General features: G+C 37.4%; 1 protein-coding gene across 1 annotated transcript; it reads right to left on the bottom strand.

The window, feature by feature from the left end:
- Window positions 1-7,291: 7,291 nt before the first annotated feature.
- Window positions 7,292-24,434, bottom strand: dars2 (aspartyl-tRNA synthetase 2, mitochondrial). The gene is made up of 17 exons (XM_065276606.2): window positions 23,960-24,434; window positions 23,724-23,823; window positions 23,418-23,484; window positions 22,865-22,960; window positions 22,677-22,772; window positions 21,150-21,273; window positions 21,016-21,062; window positions 19,082-19,188; window positions 15,038-15,107; window positions 14,669-14,848; window positions 14,270-14,377; window positions 13,811-13,873; window positions 10,340-10,492; window positions 8,640-8,858; window positions 8,385-8,495; window positions 7,925-8,000; window positions 7,292-7,611 (listed from the first exon to the last, which is right to left on the bottom strand). The coding sequence occupies exons 1-17, from the start codon at window positions 24,156-24,158 to the stop codon at window positions 7,415-7,417; spliced, it is 2,013 nt and encodes a 670-aa protein (XP_065132678.1). The 5' UTR covers window positions 24,159-24,434; the 3' UTR covers window positions 7,292-7,414.
- Window positions 24,435-24,525: the final 91 nt, after the last annotated feature.

Genomic DNA, 24,525 nt, shown 5'->3' with positions numbered 1-24,525 from the left:
TCACTGCGTGCCTCGGAAAATCATAATAAAGAAATGGAAAAATTCTGCCTCCATTTCTGATCTAATGTAATGTATTCAAACCACACCGTGCGGTTTCTGTAAGCAAAAAAACTGCTTGCTTTATCGATCCATGTTCTATTTTAGCAACATGTCTCCGACTGATCAACATTTCTCCTCCCTGTCCAAACCAGTCAGCATGTCTTTAAATTAGACATTTTTGGATGTGTTTATTTTTGTGCTCAGAATAATTCAGCAGGCGTGTAGCTACCGAGCAGCAATTCCCTTCGCGTACACGCAAGCTGCTTCAATATTGACAGAAAATGACATCAGGAGGCCTGACGGACAATCTGTTATTCAAGTCACAATGCAACTTGATGGATTTAAGCATGGAGGACAAATACTCAATCTTTTTTGCCAGAAAGTGATGCTACTGATTTATGTCAACAGTGGGTCCGCTAGACTTGTTACATTGGAGTCACATGTCACTTGGGAAACATAATCATCACCGCAAACACTTGCATTCAGTCCTGTATAGACGGTTTCAGCAGTAACAACATAAACAAGCAGCTGTTGCGGTCCGCACATAACTTCCGGTAAACTCCGCTAATAATAAATAACCACAAAGTACTTTAAATGTAGTTTACTTATATAACAAGCAGAAAAACAACACATAGATTACCTAGGAAACCAAAACATTTGTTATTTTCGACGAGGCATTTGTTCAAGAGATCAGTTTAGCAACTAGTCAGACCATTAAAAAAAACGAAACAGGAAGTAAAGTTCGGATCCAGACGTGTATCACGTGCGTCAGATGAAACCATCTATTCCTGCGAGTACATTACAACAACTTATTTATAGCTATAATTCCTGATAACATCCTCAAAACACCAACAGGGTAATGTTAATCTGGGAAAATGGGTAGCCTATCTGAGTCTTAGTTTATAAAGCTGCATTTAATGTAGAATGTAATCACCTTCCTTAGGAATCTGCCAGCAAGCATCTACAATGAGTTTTAATAAGTACTGGATGGTTTGATGTGGCGCCATAGCTTTATCCCTCCTGTTGCCTTTTTAACTTTAAAGATATACGATGATAAATATTATTGTAAGCATCATGATTCAAGCGGTTATAGGTAAACCTTAGCAAATACCTCATATATCTGTCATTTAATACAAGGCAGCACTAGTAAGCTGGCTAGCTTTAGGTTTTACATATAAATTCCTTGAGCAAAAGACCTAACCCCAGCTGCTCCCGATGAGCTATATGGCGCCTTCCATGGATGACACCACCGGCGGTGTATAAATGAGTGAGTGAATGGGTGAATGTGAGGCAACTTGTAAAGCGCTTTGGATGGCCATAGGTTTGTTAAAAGCGATATATAAATGCAGTCCATTTACCTGAAGTTCAAACGGCTGTACAATTCCCCAAAAGCAGCCCTGAATAAAACACACATTTAAGTAAATGAGATATGATTTCAGCTCAGTAATCCACCAGTTCCACAAACAGTTGGAAACATAGGTCAAAATCTTGGCTGGCCTACTTTTCACACTGATTGGCTGTCGCCTGGTGTCTTTCGAATTATATTTGCATAAAGTCTAGAAGTTTTTTTGACGCTCTCTGCTGCTCTCACGCCAGCTCTGCTCCGCTGTCAGTCCCACAATGCACTACGTGAGCGAGGTGCTCAACTTCCATATGAATGAATTGAAATTCCTCGCTACACTACGTGCAAGTGGACACGCACTGTAACAAACAAATCTAGTCGTCACCCTCCTTTTTAATAACATGTAATAAATACAAAGCAAACTTATTGGGAAGACAAACACTTAAAAGTACATCAACATAATAAGCAATAACTAAAATAACAGAAAACATATACATACATATAATATATATATAAGTTTAATTAGACTTTTCTAAGTTTGGCTCACTTCTCATTCATTTAAGATGGCGAGGTTTATGTCCTATTTAGGGTGACCAAAATGTTTTGGGTTTGTGTGTTTCCAATTCAAAGGCTGCGTCCTCCGAAGGCCATATTCAAAGCCCAATGACGTCACTGGCCAGGACGAAGTCTGTCCCAATTCGGTGGCTCCTGCAAAAGCCTTCAGATGTGGCCTCCAAATTTCGTTTACAGCGAAATGAAGGATCTATAACATAGAAAAGCATAGATTCAATGCGTGCATGTGACTTCTGGGTATTTTAAAATAAACATTCATAGTTGTAGTTAAATAAGTGTGTATATTTTGCAAATTATAGATTCTTTGTTACTGTTTTACTATTATAACTGATGTTCTTAATGATGTGAATTAATATTATTGATGTAAAACTGGGCATGTTGAATTTTATATTGATATTTTTCTAAGATTGTTAAATTTGATATACTGTTGGGTAGTTTAATCTGCATCAATGTGTCATATTCTCTCAAATAATGTCCCGCTAGACCAGTGGGGACCAACCCTTGTTCCTGGATATCTACTTTAGATCCAACCCTGCTTCAGCACACCTGCCTCCACATTTTGGGTAGCCATGAAAAGCATGATTGGCAGGTTTAGGTGTGTTTGATTAGGGTTGGAGGTGAACTAGTAAAAATCTCCAAGAACAGGATTGGTGACCAATGCGCTAGACTGTTCTATTTCAGTTCGCTTTGTGGACTTCGGATGAGGCATTATTCAAAACCGAGTCCCCACCTTCAATGTCCACGTCCTACGAAGGATCCAGCCTTAGAATTGGGATGCACGACACGTTTGAACATAAAGGGTATTTGGCTGGTTTGCTCAGTGTGGTCTATATTAACTGGAGAAACCATCTGTTCCTCTAGAAGTACACAATTTGAAATTTCGCATACTTTTTCGAACCGATAATCTGAGCTGTAAATAAAATAATGTGCAGTCTCAAAACCTTCATTACTGATTGTCGTTAGCTTGGCTTAAAATACATTGAATGCCCTCAAGCAACAATTGCAGCATGCAGGTCACATATCTGCATGACTACATTTAGCATTCAAGCAACTGCCACTGAGATAAATCAGAATACTAACAGATCTCTACAGGCATTTCAGTCCTTCTATACAAGGTATACGGCATGCTTTTTCAGATGTTTACTCAACAAACAATGGCTAGCACTGTATATTCAACCCTTTTAACTCCATTTACAATTCACGCCAAAACACTCAAGCCTTGCCTGCTAAAGCCGCTAATTGTGTGTTGCTGAAAAACTCTCAAAGTTTTCAAGCTAAATAGATAAAATAACACCAAAGAAATCTGTGAGTCACACGTTTGAAGCAATAAATTACATGCATCTCATGGGCTAGGCAACCTGTATTCCTTTATTGATGCAACAAGCAGCAGCCAATTATTTTCTTTGGATCTAGTCTGAGTGCTTTGAAAAAAAAATAAGCTGTTAGAAACAAAAGTTTTAAAGGCAGCGAGCTCATTATCCCCCACTCTGTCTGCAACTTACCTAAAGGGTCTTCCCATCAAACCGTTTATTCTCCCCAGAGCGCAGGTCCCCCGAGATTACAAAACAGGGGAAAATTACACAGAAACAAATTACGGAGGCCTAAAAGCGTCTCGGCTGGAATCTATTGTAATTACCTTTCTTTACCTAGTCATTGAAAGTCACCACGATGCAAATTCGACATGGTTTTAATTGCCCTTTATCTGCCCTTTTGCGCTTGCTGTGCGTCACGCATAGATTTTTCGGCTATTTAGGCCAATCGGATGAATTGGAGAAGCAGAGATGTTGCACAAGAAAGGAGGAGATGAAAATGAAAGAGAGATAAACCGTTCAATGCGTTGCATCACTTCTGCAGACTGTGACCAGGTAGGTTCCTACAACATAAAAATCAGGTCAGGCAGGCCTTCAAAACACCAGGGCAGGGGAAAAGGTCTGCTAAAACCTCAGAGGATGCTGGTGGCAATAGTGGCCGACATTAGAAACACTGTCTATCCAGATCAGGTGTCTCCAACCCTGCTCCTGGAGGGCTACCATCCTGCAGATTTTAGCCCCAACCCCAATCAAGCGGTACCTGGAGTGGTACCCCTCAAAAAGTACAGCTTTGCACTTAAAGAGTTCATGTTAGTACTTTAGAGGTACATACTAATACAATAGAGTGCATATTAGTCCCTCAAATATGCCAAATTTATACTGTATCTAAATGGTACAAAGAGACACTCTACTTTTTTGGAAAATATGCTCATTTTCGAGCTCCCCTAGAGTTAAACATTTTATTTTTACTGTTTTGGAATCCATTCAGCTGATCTCCGGGTCTGGCGGTACCACTTTTAGCATAGCTTGGCATAATCTATTGAATCTGATTAGACCATTAGCATCACGCTAAAAAATAACCAAAGAGTTTTGATATTTTTCCTATTTAAAACTTGACTCTTCTGTAGTTACATCGAGTACTAAGACTGACAGAAACTTACCGGTACAGCTAGGAACTATACTCTCATTCAGGCGTAATAATCAAGGACTTGATTATGATTTTACGCAGTGCTTGAAAGTAGTCCCCTTGGTATCATTCAATAGCTGGGGACTATTTTTAGGCAGTGTTGGGGCTAGTTACTCAAAAAAGTAATATATTACGTATTACATATTACTCTCAAAAATAGTAATGCCTTACTTTACTTTATTACTCCCTGGAGAAAGTAACTAGTTATATTACTAGTTACATTTTTTTTCTGGACAAGAATGTTTATTTGGGCAAGCCACGGCCAAGAAAATGCTGGCTTCCTTACCCGCTTCTGGACGTGGGGCACAGCGTTTGGAAAAACATTAAAGAGTGTGCACTTCACCGTCAAGTTATTTTCCTTCCGTTGAACATAATAAAATGTGACCGAATCTCCACCCGTCGAAACTAGCTTTCTGTTGCTGGGAACCTTCCTCTGAAAAAGAGCTTGCCGTTGTTGACGCTTCCATTTTTCCCGATCTGTCTTTGAGTGTGCCGCTGCCGCTCTGTGCTGCTGGCTGCCGGGTGTCGACCAATCGGTGATGGTAAATGATACCTTGTGCCAAACTTAGACCAATCACTGTTCCATTCACGCCCTCCTCCCCTTCCCTTTTGTTCTCTGTGTTTTGTGCCTTGTGTGATGAAGGTGCTACTGGCGAATGTAACTTAAGTAACTAGCTCGGGAAAACTGTAATAATATTACCATTTTCAGACGGGTAATGCCTTACACTACTAGTTACTGAAAAAAGTAATATTATTACAGTAACTAGTTACTTTGTAACTAGTTACACCCAAGACTGTTTTTAGGCACTGCATAATATCATTGCACCTCCTGCAGTCATGTTACAGCATTAAAGTGCCCATCTTATGACTGCTTTTCCACAAGTTATATAGGTGTATGAGTTCCATAAAGCATGTTTCAAAAGTTGTTTGCTCGAAATAGCTTGTAGGAAAAGATTGTTACCCATCTCTAGTAGCCTCTGTTTCAGGGCAGTTCAGATTGTGCCGTTTTGAGCTAGTCTTACATATTTATGAGCTGCTGCTCCTTTGATCACGCCCCACTACAAAAAAAAAAGCTTTTAGCTCTGGCATCATAAATGTAGTATTTTGTGACAGAAGATGACAACATGCAAAATATAACGTGACTTCTTACCTTTTGTGATGAAACAACGCGATCGCGAATTGAATCCAGTCTGTTTCAGATGTGTGAATGATCCATGAAAGTCCAATAAAATACATCCAATTACCTTTTTTGTCCACAAATGCTTATAATCCGTGAAATATAGATCCATAGTCTGTTGTTTACATCAGATTTCGCATGAAGTTCTTATCGCCTACAATCTGAGGACTGTTTGCGTCGTAACACACTGTATATAAGATTACTCCGGGTTCCAATTACCACGCGTTAAAACTTTGTTTTTAAAAGTAGGTGGGAGTATAATCCATAATATCCAAATAGCGCTGTTATTTCCGTGAGAGATGATAACAGCACAGAGGGTCTCATTCAAGTGACTGCTCTATGCTCTCTAGCTACCTGGTGGGTGGAGACCTGCGAGTGGGGTGGTGGGCGGGAAAATTCAAACTGAATGTGACGAAACTTTTTGTTACGTCACAACGGAGCTGAGTTTGAACTCCTGCAATCTGAGACTCAAGGCAGAGGACATTCAGAAACCTGTATCTCACTCAAAACAGCATGGATGGATTTTTTTCCAAGTTTGTATGCGTGTGGGAGCATCAGAGACACAAATGAACAACCCAAAACCCAGAAAAAGTGAGTTTTTCATAATACGGGCACTTTAAAGTCTTTGATTATTATGGCAGAATGAGAGTATAGTCCTAGCCATATCGGCCTAGAAAATCCCAACTTTTAATTTTCCGTCGGTCTTAGTACACGATCTAACTACAAAAGAGTCAAGTTTTAAATAGGAAAAATATCGAAACTTTTTATTTTTTTGAGCGCGATGCTAATGGTCTAATCAGATTCAATGGATTATGCTAAGCTATGCTAAAAGTGGAACCGCAAGACCCGGAGATCGGCTGAATGGATTCCAAAACGGTAAAAATCAAATGTTTAACTCTAGGGAAGCTAGAAAATTAGCATATATTAAAAAAAGTGTCCCTTTAAGAGCTTTTAAAATTGTCCTGCCCTTTTGACAGCTCAGGGCCATTTTTTCTGAAAGCGTACATTTTTCTTTAAAGCATTAATATAAACATCTACCTGCTTTGCTGTCGACGTGGGCTGGTACTTCAAAGTACACCCGGTCGTGTAAACAAGCGGCGAGTGCGTACTTAACTTATCATTAGGAAAACCAGCAAAAGCTGTATGTCGCACACACAACACTGTGTTTACAGCCGGGTGGCCGTTTTTTTGCTCCGAAGCAAAGGTCTGCTTTAAAATAACACCGGATGTAATGAGTAGATGTACCCGGGCATGAAAAATGAGCCTCTGGTTTTGCAGATAAGGCATCACTGAGGAAAACTGAAATATAGCTTTATTCGGTATGTGGAAGAATGCAAGATATGGTATGCTTACGCCGCAAGGCATCTGAAGGGGGGAAATGAGTGTAAACAGTTGCAGTGGAACAACACTGCCCCCTACTGAAATATTCAGGCACTCTCAATATCCAATAGTGGGGCTGGACAATTTGTGCTACCCTGATAGATTTTGCAACCTCCCTAATAAACATAAGAATAGTCTTTCCTAAACCTAACCCTTAAACACAACAATGCGAGGGTACAACCATCATCAGATAGGTGTCATTAAATGCCAGGACAGCTGCTTTAAAGATTTGAAATATTTTAATTTAAAAGATTTAAACTTGAAAACACTAAATACAGCTTTGATGAGGACCTATGATCGATCTGTTGACTTTTGATTTGTCTGCACTAATGAAAAAGCCCACATAAACAGCAAGCACATAGTCCTCACGGAAATCGCAAACATCCTCATATATACAGTTTAAGTGCTTAAGCTGAATTATCCTGCTGACCCTTTGTATCCACGTTGGGCCAGATCACTGATATATGGTAGGGCTTTAAGTCATCTTCGGAGACAAAGTCTGGAGCGTGACTCATGAGGTCGTGGCCTCTGAACGATTTTGGAAAAGCAATGACGTCCCTTATACTGGGAGCTCCTACAATGATGGAGATCAGTCGATCCAGCCCTGCAAAATAAAATGAGCCATTTCATAATGTATGCATCAATTTTTTATGTTATGTTTTATACTCCTAACCTACAAATGAATGAACATTGCAATTTGTGCATCACAAAATAAAACAGATCAAAAAGAAACCAAAATTCAAGGGCACTTCATGCATCAGTTTACACATTGTAGACACGGCCAGCAATTTCAGCTTCTGACCGTGACCGTTCCACTTTAACCAATAGGAGATTATAATCAACAGCTGCTTCGGTCACAGTGGTACCTCCACAACCTTGACGGCGTCCAAGGTAAAATGCATCGAATGCTCGCTCACCTAACGCGATACCGCCGTGCGGAGGAGCCCCGGACTCCAGAGCCTCCAACAGATGGGCCAAAAGGGAAGGGTCTTCCTGTAACACAGACACAAATAGAAAACAAATGATCAGATGAATTGCCTAGTAGACCTTGCAGCCTTCTCAGCTTGAAAGGGAATCGTTCATGGTCTCTGCATGTACAGAATGCACAAATCTATAGTGCTTCAGTATAAAACAACTTTTCTTTCCCTTGGCTTTTAAGATCGAAAGCATTTTTTTAAAAGATGGTTAAATATAGCCTAATGGATGGCTCGGCTACCAAGCGGTTAGTGGTCGGAGGTGTGGGGGCGTTACGTAGGAGTCACAAATAAGAAAATGGTGCTATTGGAAATGTCCAATGCAGGCGCTTTTACTCTTTGCTGGAGTAGCATTAAATGATCTCTGCCCAGTGGGTTATTTTTCACTCTTTGCTTCCATTACCTTGAGGATCGACTCCAGGACGTACAGCTGCTGAGGGGCATTGTGGATGCGAATGGAGCCTCCACCGATCTCACAGCCATTCAGAACCAAATCATAATGCTGGCCTCGCACCTGATGAAGAAGATACACCATACACCGTCTAGTAACATTGAATGACATCATTTATTTGTCATTTAAGCCTTTCTTAAAACTGATTCTGCGAGGTCTTTTAAAGACATTGCATTGAAAAGAGCAATGATAAAACACTATACAAACCTTATGGGGATTGGTGTACAGCAGATGGGAATCATCGGGTACTGGGGCGGTGAAGGGATGATGGGCAGACTCCAGCATCTCTGGGTTATCCTCTTTGGGTATGAAAAGGGGAAAGTCCACCACCCACAGGAAGTGAAAGACGGTGGGGTCACGGACAGGCACGCCATAGCTCTCAAGCAGGTCTGCACACTGAAGTCTCAGTTTCCCAAGGAGAGGGCACTAAGATGAGATGAAAGAGAGCTATTTTTATTTTAAACCTTATAGGGCCTGTCCCCATGTGGACTTTCGGTCTCGTGGCCTTTAATTGTGCATACTCGCTTAGTCTACGAGTCCGTAGGGTGTCCCATCTGTCATGTTAATGCTTGGAAGTGTGCTCATCAGTGCCCCCTTTGCACCCTTGAGAAACAGCCTGCACTGCAGCAGGCTTGACGCACTTTACCAACCCAAAAGTCCTTACGAAAGCGCAGTCAGACCAATCAGATGACAGAAGGGAGGAGTTCTCACTGATGGGCACACTTCCGGCATGACGCTCGAGTCTGTCCCAAAATACGACTTTGATGCGCCCTCGGTCCCTAAGGTATGCACTACATGATGTCATCAAATTGTAGACTTTGAGGAAGTCCACAAGTGTGCCATTTGGGACAGGGCCATACAGGTAGGCAAGTGAAAATTATTGGGAATGGGGGAATAATATCAGGACCTTCAACCTCCCTCCCTTTTCTACATGAGCACCAAATCTCAACACAACTATAAAGACACTACAACATCACGATCATTTCAACGGCAAATCACGTATGGCTTTGAAAGGACCTCTACTCACTAGAGAGTAGAATCTAACCTTTACACAAAAATCTAAATACTAATAGAGCTGAACACATCTCTCCTTGTTTTTAATTCATGCAATAAAGAGTTTTTTTTTAACAGTGGTGGGCTGCAGCAGACAAATAAAATTTTTAAATAAGGTGTTTAAAGGCATCTACATGCAAATGAATACCCCTCAGCACAAACATCTCTAGTTTTTTGCACCGGTATCACCATCCGACACCGCAACCTCAGCACACAAATCCTGACAGTTATTCTCAACCATCTCCCACTCTCAGCTTTGTGACTAAGCAGCCGTCTCGCTTTGTGCCAAGCTCACCATCTGCACCGGCCTCGAGCGAGGGCTGAAGCGAGAAAAAGATGAATATTCTTTAAAAGTGATTAGATCATGTCAGCATTCTTCTAAAGCCATATTTCGAAAAATCCTTAGTCATCAATCACCTCAGGGCACAATGACTGAACTGATGAGAAGGTACTGGAGGACCGTAAAATGGGGGTGCTGGGAATTTAAGTTTTCACCACAGTTGGATTGAGATTAGAGCAGAGTAAAAAATAGCTGGCTATATTCTCCTTTCATTGTCAAAGTTAAATGGGTACTGTGCAAAAGTCTTAGGCCACCATCACCAGCTTTGTTGTTTTAGCAAAGTTTTAATGTAGAACATAAACAATATTTACAATTTGAAATCAGCAACAAAATCCACATCCTAAATGACACCAGAATACAACCCGAGATGGCTTGATGTATTTGAAGTCCAAGCATGCCTGTAGTTTAAATAAATATATCTTTACCAAACCCTAATGATTTATATATTAGCCCGATCCAGGGTGGTTACACGGGCACCTGCATGGGTGTGAAACAGGATTTGGGCACTACGCACCGTGTTCTCCCGGGGTCCGGCTGTGATGAAGATCAAGTCTCCAGCATTGGCCCGTGCCATCTGGAGCAGCTGTTGTCTGGCCGAATCCGAGAGCAGTCGGCTGAGAGGGGATTTCATTGAACCATCTGCCCTCACCAAAGCCACGCTCACCTCCTACATGACACACGGAGGAAAAACAGCAATGATTATCCATTTTCTCCACCTGTCTACGTTGTCCATTTCCACAATCAACACAGTGCACAACTTGTGCCTTTGAGCAATCGTCAGTCTCTCCAACAATCTCAGACCAAAATGAAGCCAAGTGTCAAATATATACAATGGTGTTCAAAAAAATAGCAGTGTATTAATAAAAGTAAAAGTGCAAAATGCATTGAAAACATGACACATTCAATTGCAAATCAAAGCATTAAACATAATTTACAAGTCTGTCGTGTTCTTTTAAAGGGCAGCTAAGAAAACAAATATTAAGCTGTTCAAAAAAAAATAGCAGTGTCAACATTTTTCTCTGTAGACACCTAAAGAAATTTCTTAAGATTTAACTTCACTTTAAACTATTGAATTATTAATAGTTAGTTGCATAACCATTGTTGTTGATAACTGCTGCACATCGGTGTCAAACTGAGTCAACCAACTTCTAGCACTTAGAAACAGATATTTCAACCCAGGATCCACCGTTACTGTCAACTTGTAGGTTGGTTTCAGAAACTGCGTTTCACCTCACAAGTTTTCAATGGGGTAGAGATCAGGGGATTAAGCTGGCCACTCCATAACCTCAATTATTTTTGTCAGGAACCAAGATTTTGCCCTCTTGCTTGTGTGTTTGGGGTTGTTGACTTCTTGAAACACCCATTTTTGGGGTGTTTCCTCTTCGGCAAAGGACAACATAATCTTTTCAAGTATTCCGATGTATTCAAAGTGATCCATGTTCCCTTGTATATAATAAATAGGCACAACACGGTAGTATGACAAACATCCCAATACTAAAGCAATAAACCCCAAGAAGCAGTGGGTTACCAGTGCATTTTATAACAGCTAAGGGGCGTTGTTAGGCACGACGCAGAGCAGATCTTTCTAGAGGTGATGAATGACTGAATTCTAACTATTCTTCTATCTGTTTTAACAGCAGTTGCTTATTCTCTTCCATGTGCTTTGAGTTTTTGTTGCCATTTTTAAGCATTTGAGGTCATTTTAGCTGAGTATGCTAAACTTTGCTGCATTTCTTTATATGTTTTCCCCCCTTAAATCAACAATTTAATCAAAGTATGTTCTTCCTCTGAGCAATGTTTGGAGCGGCCCATTTTACTTAGAAATTCAACAGCAGATAGATTTTATAACAATGGGCGAAACATTTCTTCTTTCTTAATAAAGGACAAAAAGGACCAGATGTTTATTTTCACAGAATGAACTTATTTTCTAATTTAACTTCACACTGCTATTATTTTAATCAAGCCACTTTTAATTAATAAGTATATAACTCAAAACAAGTAGTGTGGATATCAATACCAATGGCTCTGTTGTTTTTCTGTTGCACTACTACATCTGTAAGTAAATCATTTCCAATGCAGAAATATTACCACTACTAATTACAGTGGTTTATCAGGTTACTGATGTTGCACTGCTATTTTTTTAACACCACTGTATATGTACATATATATACACTCACCTAAAGGATTATAAGGAACACCATACTAATACTGTGTTTGACCCCCTTTTCGCCTTCAGAACTGCCTTAATTCTACGTGGCATTGATTCAATAAGGTGCTGAAAGCATTCTTTAGAAATGTTGGCCCATATTGATACGATAGCATATTGCGGTTGATGGAGATTTGTGAGATGCACATCCAGGGCACGAAGCTCCCGTTCCACCACATCCCAAAGATGCTCTATTGGGTTGAGATCTGGTGACTGTGGGGGCCATTTTAGTACAGTGAACTCATTGTCATGTTCAAGAAACCAATTTGAAATGATTCGAGCTTTGTGACATGGCGCATTATCCTGCTGGAAGTAGCCATCAGAGAATGGGTACATGGTGGTCATAAAGGGATGAACATGGTCAGAAACAATGCTCAGGTAGGCCGTGGCATTTAAACGATGCCCAAATGGCACTAAGGGGCCTAAAGTGTGCCAAGAAAACATCCCCCACAACATTACACCACCACCACCAGCCTGCACAATGGTAACAAGACATGATGGATCCATGTTCTCAAAACACGTTTGGCTTCAGATTTTTCATAAATTGGGAAAGTGTAATAATCACGATATTTCAGATTAACATAAAAATTCATCAGGAACACTTTTTATGCAAATGTTTTCTCTTAATTGGCAAGATAACTCGTCAATGGCGGGAAAACAGTTAAACACTTAATTCAAAAAAACAAGAAAAATAAAACAAGTTCAAGAAAAATTCAGGGACAACTCAAGAAAAAACAGCTTTTCCCCATTGGCAGATTTTTTGCTTGTTTATGCACAAATTCACTTAAATTTGATATTTTATTTTTATTAGACTTATCTAGGTCATTTTGCTCATCAAGAAAATGCATCTTGATGTAAGAATGTTTTAATATTTGTACTAAAAACAAGACAAAAATACTAAGTAGGGATGCATCGATACCGATACTGGTATCGGGTATCGGCCTCGATACCACATTTTCTAAAGTACTCGTACTCGTTAAAAGTCCCCCGATACCAGGGATCGATACCACGGTCTGAGAAATGTCTATGTTTGAGTGGCGTGTAAGGGGTTAATGCCTCTTGTGTTGTCCAAAGAGGCAGAGTTTACAACAAACTGGAAAACTAGTCACTTGTTTTTTTGTTAAATTATATGACTAAAGCTGTTACCTGTAAATTTGAATCATGTTTTTTATTAAGTACTCAGTATCGGTATCGGCAAGTACTGAAATGCAAGTACTCGTACTCGTACTCGTATTCCAAAAAAGTGGTATCGGCGCATCCCTAATACTAAGAAGAAAAGTCATTTTTTGCAGTGTGCATTATTAAAGGTATCATATAAGTTTAACACCTGAATGATCTGAGGAGGGAAGGAAATTGTTGAAATCCCCAAGTATAAGCAAATGTACAAATGATTATTAGAGCAAGTTATCAAGAAAGCTATGACATCAATCATTATTACAAAAAGAGAAACTACTTATAAACTAACATTACGAACTGTTTTACAGTACTTTCTGAACTTTTACAGTATAAGCATTAAACAAAAACTACATCATATGGATACATGATGGAGAACACATTAAATATTCCTATTATAATAGACCGCCCATAACACAATGCAGAGCTGGCTCCCTGTAGTGGGCTCTGGCCCAGCCTCAGGTTAAGTATGATGTGTTCCACTAACTTGAAGCTTTGACCACCAAAATCACCCAGATTCATTGATTTGTTTTCAGATAAACATTTCATGAGTCTTGCAACACACCAAAAGCCTAAGGAGAGCAGGCAAACAAAGACCGAACTAACCTGACCATACTGTGTCATGACTGCTTGTTTCAGGAACTCTAAGTCTTTGGCCCTCAGGTGTTTCTGTGGATGAAATACCACACACAGTTAGGCTTCAAATACTAAACAACTTCAACCTCACCACAGGCCTGACAGCAGCTGATGAAGTGCAAAAAAACTGTATACTTGCAGAAATGTTTTAGATTTATAAAACCATATAAATAAATAAAAACATAACCATATAAAAACTTGTAAGAGTTAGCAGACGGAAGCTGTATTTCTTACACGATACTTCTCGAAATAACCAGTTTACAGAGACTTTTATATTATGCACAACTTTATATGCATAGATCCTATACCTATGCTTGGAAAATACTTTTTAGTTAACGATTACTGATTTGAACTTAACTTGTGGCATACAAATGAAAACACGGTTATCAAACACATTTTAGTGTTTCACGCATCAGGTTCTACGCTTACCGTTCCCTCCGGGACACAGATGGCCTGAACGCAGCCTGCGGGTTTAAGTAGCGCATCCTTGATGAATTCGATCCGTGTGCCTTGGAAAGCCGCTGTGACATCCACGAGCTGATTACAAGAAAGCGCATCCGAATTAAAGACACAGAAACTCGTCAAACAGCAGGAGATGAGAGAATGACAATGGTTAGTTATGCATTCAGGACACACAGCGGTGCATGACAACTTGTTATCATGAGAGATTCATTTTTAATTGTTGAGCGCTGCATGAGAATCTGTGATGTGTGGGGAAACAGCGTTCCAGCGCAGCGTGGTGCCAAGGACAGACAGCACGCAAACAACCTCGCTCCTGTCTCACACCTAATCTAAGATGATGTGCAACAAGGAAAAACACGCATTCACCTTCATTCCAAATCTTGTATCCGGTTTGTCCACCCCGAAGTCTCGCATAGCCTCCTCATAAGTCATGGAGGGAAAGGGAACGTTGATCTTCCCTTTGTCTTCTGGCCAGGAGTACTGAAGCAAGCCTTCGATCAAACTTATGATACCAGCTTGGTCTACAAAGGACATCTCAATATCCACCTATGTGTCAGTACAGAGGAGAAAAACGGGAGTTGAAAAATTCAAGCCTATTAGCAGCTCTCCCAAGCACATGTGGGAGTATGAATGAGGCACATCATTAAAAAAAGCTCATCTGCATGAGAACTGAAATGCAGATATTGTCAGGCATGATGCATTGTTTTTGTTTATGACCTTCTTCACATATATTACCTGTGTGAATTCAGGCTGTCTGTCGGGTTTGGAGCCTTCGTCTCTGTAACAGCGAGCGAGCTGAAAGTACCTAAGATTGCAAGAGATAACCAGCGGCCAATATTGACTTACATTTTAATATCATGTATAGCGTTATCATTTTCCTTTGACAGGTTTTTCATAAACTCACGCCTCCAGACGTGGCTTAGCACAATTACTCATTCAAACAGACATGATGCCAAAATGAAAATATTGTGGTCAATAATACTGTTTTGCAAACTAACACTGTGTCCGAAATCACATACTGTGACAGTAGGTATCGAAGGATCTCACCTTAGATCCTCACGTGCAGAATGTTTTTTATTATTGTGTTTTTTTAGTTTATTTTTAATCATTTATTTACATAATCATCATAATCATCTTATTAACTATTAACTATTCATATAATTGTTTATTTGATTATTCTTTTTTTATTAATTAATTGTATTATTATCCTTTGTATCATTATATTATTGTTTATTCATTCATTATTATATTCCTATATTTTATTATTTATTCATTTAGTCATTCATTATATTTCTATATTTTATATCTTATTAATTACATGGTTGTTTCGTCTTATATTTGTGAAGCCTCATGAGCTGTCTCATGAGCTGATAGATAAAGAGAATTTTTATGGAAGCTCAAGGTCTATGGGATCTTGCTAGTATGCAATTTTGATATAACAGTGCATGCTGCTTGTTTTCTCTAGCAATGATCGATCAACCTCTTAACTGTTAAACGAGTAAATTTATATTTTCCTACGTGATCTGGCGTCTGGGGCTGGATCGTAAATATTTTATTTTGTCTGGTGTAGAGACCAACAGTACTGAATTTGATGACCGTTAAAACAGTACTATATAATATGAATACTGATAGAATGAAAGAATTTGGACATATTACATTCGCCATGTTGATACATCACATGACATAGGTCTTCATAACAACAACTTAGTCATCAACTGGAATGACATTAAACATTATGAAGACCTATGTCATGTGATGTTTCAACAATGGCGAATGTAATATGTCCAAATTCTTTCATTCTATCAGTATTCATATTATGTGGTTGTTTAACCCTTAAACAGGCAATGTGCACCACGGGATACGCTCTCTTCAGTGTCTTGTTTGGGGCATAAAAAAGATTTTTTAATCAAATCCTTATATCACTTATCAAACCTTGTTCTGTCTTGAATATGTGGGTAACATTATTTGCTTCAAGTTTTTTTTTTATCGATTGGTCAGCCTGACCTAAATCCAACATGGCCACCAGTTTTGCAGGACAGTCAGATTTTGTGGTAAGTAAATGAATATTAATCTTACTTTAAAGAATATTAATCTTAATACTGATAATATTAATTGTGAACATTGTCTTAAGGTGCTGAAGAAGAAAATTCAGTAATATGTTGTTTATATTGTTATTTAGCACATTTTGAAATATACGAATCCCCTGAGATACATTGCCTGATGAGGGTATAAAAAAGGGATTAACCACAATATTGCCTATCTTTGTATTTTGAGTTGAAAAATGTAATTAATGATCAAATTTGCAGGTTAAACTGATATTCGTATATTAAGGTGACTGCATCTTAGCATTTTAACTGGATATTTTCTTTCGCGGCTTCACAACAGCTAAATTTATGGTATAAGAAATGATAGGGAATTTGAGTTATAGAGCCGATACCAATGAATTCTTCAGATTTTGAGAAAAGTGATAAAGATGAAATTTTTTGTGACAAAAAAATAATAATAATACAGTGGTGTATTAGAACCAAGAAATGTAGGTAATTTTCCCCATGCCAGGCAGGCATTCCTCTAAATTGCAGCCAATAAGAGGCCTCTGCATGAAACACATATAGACACATATAGTTTACATTGAGGGGTAGTTCAGGTAGTATGCAAAATTAATCAATTCTTAAATAATTTACCAAACTATTATTATCTAAAAAATATATATTTTTTGCAGGTGGAGCAGAAAAAGCACCAACGACGCCAAGAAGACATTTAAAAACTGCTCATTCTTAGTTAGGCCTACTTACATTTAGTTGGGTTATTTACATGCATTGTTAAAAAAATATGTATGGCATGTTTTAGAGCAAGAGAGGAAGTCAGAATCACATAAATTTTGCTGCAAATAAAAAATACATTTTGATGACTTAATCCTTTTTTTATACCTTTATAGGGCAATGTAATGTATCCTGGAAGATACAACTCATAAAATCCTGAATATATCAAATATTTTTAAAATTCCAATGAATATCTTTTACATAAGTCCAAATGATACAAAAAATGTCATGAAATGATTTTTTTGCTCATCGTTTTCCACTCTTGGCTGTTTAAGGGTTAATGTCATTCCAGTTGATGACTAAGTTGTTGTTATGAAGACCTATGTCATGTGATGTATCAACATGGTGAATGTAATATGTCCAAATTCTTTCATTCTATCAGTATTCATATAGTACTGTTGCCTACAGCTGTATAATATATGGATTTGCATTTGAATTTTTTTATAAAACAACGCCTCTTTCTTCCTCCCTATTAACTGGTTGTTTAACTCCTGTCCTAGGGGTTCATGGTAGAGGACGACCAGGGTTCCCACACCTTTGTTAACCTCAAATTCAAGGACATTTCAAGGACTTTCCAGGTGCAAATCCCCCTCAAATTCAAGGACTGCACTGCCCCATGTCACTGTTTAGGGCAGCAATTTTCTCATAATTTACAAGTAGTTGAAAACATTATAGATATTGTTAGTAATCAGCTGGACAAAATATATAACACCGGACTAGTGGTTTTTGAAAATTTTACTGCAAATATCTTACAAATTGTACCTTTAACCTACTTAAGTCTGTGTCATTAAAGTTAATCAAACAACCCAAGACAAAAAAAATAATATTTAATTTATACAATAAAGACAGTGTTATTATTTATTTAATTCGAAGTATGTACCTATGCTAATTTTAGACCTTACTTAATGTGCATCTTTGTTCTTTTTTATAAATGTTTGTAATTTCTTTATTTGTTATTCGATTTTTCCCACCCACCCTTTTTTTTTGCTGATCCAAAAAATTATCCAATCCGTGCCTTAAAAAACGTAATTTGATCTGAACCGTGAGTTTTGTGATCTGTCACAGCCCTAATCGGTGCCTATTAATTGGCAAAACTGATCATCATTTCACCTCTAGTTCACGGTATAGTAAGTGTCCATCGCATGAAAATCTTGCAGGAAGTAGCAGGTCATCCATGTACTTTTTGCCTACTGTTTTTTGAATACTATAAATTCTGACACACTACGCGCCTAGCCTACTGCTTTTTGCCTACTATACAGTAAGAAAGTAAGCATTTCGGGCGCAGCGTAGGTCTTTACCTTTTGTGTAAAATGTGTGCTGGTGCAAAACTGCCACTGCGATAAAAATGTTTACAAATGTAAACATGTTGCTGGGAGGCTACTTACAGCCCATGCTTTATAATTTTTGTGATATACATGTTCTAATGATCTATAGATATGACTTGGGTCTCTCCTTCAGTTTAAGTCTATTGTTTTGCTTATATTAAATTATCCCAGCATTTTTAAGATGTCCAAATAAACCAACAGATCATATATTAGGTCCTATGAGATCGAACAATTACAGTAACCGACAATGAAAACGTCAACAATTTTTATTATTGTCGATGGTGTCAAATATTTAATCTAATCTGCACAGTGACATACAAGTTAACACCACCTCACAATCTCTGCATTGAATTATAAACTATAAAAAGAGGGTGAAATCCAAGCATTTTTTTCTATAAATGTTAAATAAATAATCATATAAATAAATAAATACATCATATTTTAAAGCTGTTCAAAGCTAAGAATAATACGGTCTGATTGTGTGAGTTGGCGTTGAGAGAGCTGTCGGCCAACACGATGTAGATTTGTTTCCATTGTGCTGTCAGTCAGCGAAAGCCAGGTTTAATGAACCTGCCAAGCATCTGACAACAGTATATGAATGTCAGGAAAATACAGAAATGGAAGAAAACATTTACCGGTCTATGCCTGCCACCATGAGGAGCTGTTTGAATTGCTGCGGGCTCTGTGGAAGAGAGTAGAACTTTCCAGGGTCTCCAGATGGCACCACAAACTCTTTGGCACCCTGAGAGAAACAGTAATGGTTGAATAAACTCTGTGTATTTATATGCGTCTTGCTGAGAACTGAGGCGGCCAAAATCTCAAGCCAATCTGATAAATGACTCGCTCGCATAATAAAAGAGCAAAAATAAATTAGCAGGGTTGAGAAAATCCCATGCCAAAAACATCTTAGTGACATTCAGTGAACTAGGACAACCTGATCAAGTGTGCATTAGTTTCTGTCAGACTTAATTACAACTGACACCGACTTAAATAAATAAACCATTTATAAAATGCAACATGCTCCCAAAAGGTGGTGTTATGTTATATATCTACCTAATGTATCTACCTACTGTCTGTCTGTCTATCCATCTGTCTGTTTATATATCACTAAATTAATACATCATAAAGAAATATTTTAAGTGCTTATCAAGTAAAAATAAAGGTTATGCAGCATATACATGTTCATGCTGCCTTCAAATATTGAGTTAATTCAACTTAAAAATATTAGTTGAATCCACATTTATTTTTTTTAAGTTGACAACTATTTTTAAAATGAATTAACTCAAAATTTTAAGCCAGCATGAACACATCAACTTTTTAACTTGAAACAACAAATCTTTTTGACAGTGCATACAGTAAACAAGAATATCTACTGGTATTTTCTACAGCGCTGTTAAAGACAGATGGATGAAAGTTTGTTTCAGGAACTGAATACCATCCATAATCACATTCTAGTAGGATTCGATAAATAATTTGTCCAGCACTTATGCATATGAATCGAACATTCAAACAAATAATAAAGTTTCCAGCACAACAAAGAGTATGAATCACGTCATACAGTCTCTGGTTCTGATCTAGCAGAAATATTCTGCACCCGCTGTCGTATCGATTGATATTTGGGAACTCCATTCAAACTTGTTCCACGTAAGACTGCAGGATCATTCTGCATTGTTTCTGAATAACCAAAAAGTTTTCTTGCTGTTAAGCTTCAGCACATTATTCTCACATTAGCTGTAGGAGTTATTTGATTTTTTTGTAAAAATACAAAGTAAAGCATAACAGCATAGATTCTGGAGAAACAAAATCAATAAAGCATGGATCTTAACTTTTTATAGCTAAGGCCCGTTCTTCGTACGTGACAATAATGCAATTGAAGTAAACTTATTTAGGCACTTGCAGGTAGTTTCTCTAAAGGACTGTCATCTGAGAGGATTTCAGAAACATTTGCACTTTAAACTTTAACATTCATTTACCACATTCTCGGGAACTGCTGAAAGTGTTGATGCATTATCTATAACTACACAAAAGAGGGGAAAACAACATCTTATAATAAACTACAATTCATAAAGTTTATTTATAAGTAATAAAAGTGTTGCATTGGCTGTGGGTTTAAAAACTTTAGAGATTTTTTGTCAGTTTAGACAGTTATTGCCAGGACATAACATGAGATGCTTTTTTGGTTGCTGTTATAAACAGACAAAACAGCATTTAACTGTTTTTAAAAGATTTTTAGTGTCATAAAAAAAGTTTACAATAAATAACCCTCAATCGTTAGCTCAAGCACTGCAGGGGTTAAAAACATTTGGCGTGTTCTTTGGTCTTCTTTGTAACAACCGGAAAATCATAGCGTTGCTGATCAATGTCTCTACTATCAATATGCATTGCCTTTCATGAGGTGCACGAATGCACAATGATCTCAGAGAATTCAATATACTACTACTACTAATCATCTCGGATGGGTCATTTGGTCTCAGATGTAGTAAGCGACGTACGAAGATCGGGCCCCTGGTCTTACAGTTATGTTGTAGTAATAATAACAACATCTAATTTACACATCATAAATACCTACCCCGGGTGTTCTTTTAAACAAAGTTGGTGTTTCCACATCCACAAATCCTTTAAAAACACACACAATGCCCATTAACTATTAGAATATATTGTAACAAGAGAGGAAAGTATTAAACTGTCAGTGTAAATCCTCACCGTGCAAATTGCAAAGGTAATCCCTCATTTTCATCATCATTTGTGACCGTAGTCTTAAATTGTACTGCATCATGGATGACCGAAGATCAAGATAGCGGTACTGCATCCGGAGGGCTTCTGATTTCTGTAAGGCAAACATATGATATAAACATAAAACCTATCAAGGATATGTTTCACTCTCAATCCCTGGAATAACATTACTAAATCATCTATTGAAAGCTATATTTATTTCTCATTTTGGAGGAAATTATTATTTATGAAGATGAATCTTACAATCTCTCTCTCTCTCTCTCTCTCTCTCTCTCTCTCTCTCTCTCTCTCTCTCTCTCAGGACTGTAAAGAACATCCACTTATTCATTTATGCATTCATACATGCATTTATTCATTATTTCAAACCTTTAGGTCCATATCAAAAAGAAAAGATGAAAGTAAAAGACAAGAAAAAAAGGAAATTAATACCATTTAAGACCATTAAGATTTTTAATCTAAAAGTAATTATCTCAAATGTACATGACATTGTAAAGTTTTTACCCAAGATGTCTATATTTGGTGGTTTAAATACCCATGCAAAGTCACTGTAAAAGTTTTTTAAAGGGGACATATCATGAAAATCTGACTTTTTTTTGTTCCCAGTGCTTCTATCAACCTAAAAAACATGAAAAATAACAACCCAGTAACTTAGTTTTGGTAAACCATTCTCTACAAGCAAGTGAGAAAATAGGTAATTTGAAATTTAGCCCCTCCTGTGATGTCAGGGGATAATACCGCCCCATAATTTGCACTATCTAACCATGACACAGCCATTTAATGCAGAGATCAACTCACACCTACAAAGTGGCAATTTTAAAATGTTATAATAAATGATCTGTGGGGTTTTTTGAGCTTAAACTTCACATACGTAATCTGGGGACACCAAAGATTTATTTGACATCTTAAAAAAGTCTTGTGAAATGTGCCCTTTAAAGCATTTTTTCCATAGTTAAGTGCAAATTTAGAAATGTCACATCGTTCATAAAGCTGTTTCTTCCTCATAAATGTGCATACAAAAATTTAAATAAATATAAAAAAAAATTTAAAGAGCCATCCCTTCTCCATTTGTTGGGTATTATTGCTTCTGGTCTGTGCATTTTAATTCTAGAATTTCTAGAAAGTATCTTGTCTCCCAAAAACTCTTCTTTGTCACATCCATAAAGCATGCATGGGCACATTTCTCTCATCTAAAAAATAGAAAACTCATAAATAGAATGTTATTTTTATGATGTCTAAACTCAGGGGTTTATCATAATATAAACACATGCTTTTTTCAAATTTTGACTGCAAATGTCACATCCATGATGCTGGAATTGTTTATCTTTATTATATAACAAGCATGTTAATGCAACATCATTTTGAACATTAAGTGCATTTGCCAACTGACCTAAGAAGCAATGTTTAGGGGGGGGGGGGGGGGGCTAACTTACTAACTATATACAGTACAAAATATAAAATGTGTAATACTTTCCTTTAAATATTCAGAAAGACACTTACCTTGACAAAGTCTTTTATTTCAAAAGGCAGTTTTCGGCAGGTATTCAACACTTCCATACTTTCAGCACAGACTTCAATTTCTCCTGTGAACATTTTCTAATATTGAAGACAAAATTACCATTTCACACATAGAAAAAAACATGTCCAATATTGTTCATTATGTACATATTATTAATACAGATCACAACCTTATTTTCCTGTCCCTCTGGTCTACGCCGAACCTTTCCCTTCACCATAATGACCGACTCCACTGTGAGGCCAAGAAAAGCATTCTTCAACTCAGACTAAAGGGTTAAAGCGCCAAAGAAAAACAACACATATGAGTAAAGTATAACATTTCAAACTGAATTTTTAAGAAAGTATATAAGTTACAAGACGGCACAGGGCTGCCTAATGATTAGTCAAGACTATTCGTTTGCAGAATACGTTTTTGTTTGCCTAATTATTATACACAGCACATCAACAAATATTATGTATATATAAATGCAAACACATGTATGTATAATTTTTAGGAAAAAATCTATTGATATAATAAATATTTATATTTATATATGAAATAAATTATGTGTAAATCTACAAATGTTTATACACATGCAAATATTTCTTAAATGTATACATGCATGTGTGTGCATACATAATTATTAAACACATTACACACACATTTAATATGTAAACAAAAACTTTTATTCTGCAAACGATTAGTCGTGACTAATCATTAGGCAGCTCTACATCCTACAGTACCTCATCCTGTGGGATAAGAATTTGCACCAATCCACTGAAGTCTCTCAAGATCACAAAAAGATCCTGTCTGCAATGTCAAGTAGAGAAAACAAATCCCAGATTAACGTATGTAGACATATAGCTCAAATATAAAAATTAATTACCATTAACTTTTCACATAAACATCCCACTATTGCACACTTTTAACAATTCATTATTAAAAATAACCCTCTCTTCTTAAATGCTGTTCATAAATCTTTAGCTCTACTTAAAACATATCTTTGTACAATCCAAAATGTTGAATAATCCAATGTAAATGTGTCAAACCTCAAATACTGTATCCAGCCACATAGAGTAACTTCTTTATCTACATGACTGGAACACAGTTCTCCACATGTGTGGCTTCTCAAAGAAAAACTGCTTTGGCCTACAAGAAAATAACACACACACACACACACTTCATATTGAATAACTGTCTCATAAGATAACATTGTAATATCATTAAAACTATACTTTAGTCTCGGGCTGTTATGAATAGATATGATATGCGAAGGTCACATTACCTGAAGTGTGACTAGAGCTGTTTCTATTGAAGGTATAAGCACATGCTAATGATCTTGGAGTTTGATTTGGTTTTATGAAGCAGACGTGGTTGTTGTTTGCGGACAATAATCTTCTGTTATACACACACACTTCTCTGTGTGAACTCCTGAACACATGCTGAACTGATCTGAGAAAAACCGATCTGTATTTATGTGCCATTACAACGTCTATGAGAGGTGTTGTTGTTTCAAGCTAATCAAAGTGTGAACATGTTTAAAGTATTGACTGTTGAAAATGTATACACTGACTGTAATCTTTTCATTTTCTCTCTTTTCTATGTCTTTGTGCCGACGACAGCCATAAATACGATAAATATTAAATATTCATTAATATTCGATTAATATGGCATTTAAAAATAACCTGATAAAAAGGTTTTAATTGCGACAACCTTGCAAATGCACGGATATTCTGCAAAGACAAACCACCCCGGTTGTGAATGAGAATTCATTCGCCTAGACACTATTAGTAGATCTCAAGCTAATCGATATTCATTTTAGAAACATGATAACGAATTATGTATATTATA

The sequence above is a fragment of the Paramisgurnus dabryanus genome, chromosome 6 (assembly GCF_030506205.2).
Source record: "Paramisgurnus dabryanus chromosome 6, PD_genome_1.1, whole genome shotgun sequence".
Lineage (NCBI taxonomy): Eukaryota > Metazoa > Chordata > Actinopteri > Cypriniformes > Cobitidae > Paramisgurnus > Paramisgurnus dabryanus.
The sequence above is the reverse complement of the archived record's forward strand: the minus strand, read 5'-3'. Positions and strand labels throughout refer to the sequence as shown.

Excerpts from the sequence above, each read along its gene's own strand:
- dars2 (XM_065276606.2), bottom strand. The coding sequence starts at position 24,158 with ATGGCACATAAATACAGATCGGTTTTTCTCAGATCAGTTCAGCATGTG. Across the intron at positions 19,189-21,015 it reads TGTTTAAAAGAACACCCGGG|GGTGCCAAAGAGTTTGTGGT; the intron begins GTAGGTATTTAT and ends TGTTTCTCTCAG. Across the intron at positions 8,001-8,384 it reads TCCTGGAGTCGATCCTCAAG|GAAGACCCTTCCCTTTTGGC; the intron begins GTAATGGAAGCA and ends TCTGTGTTACAG.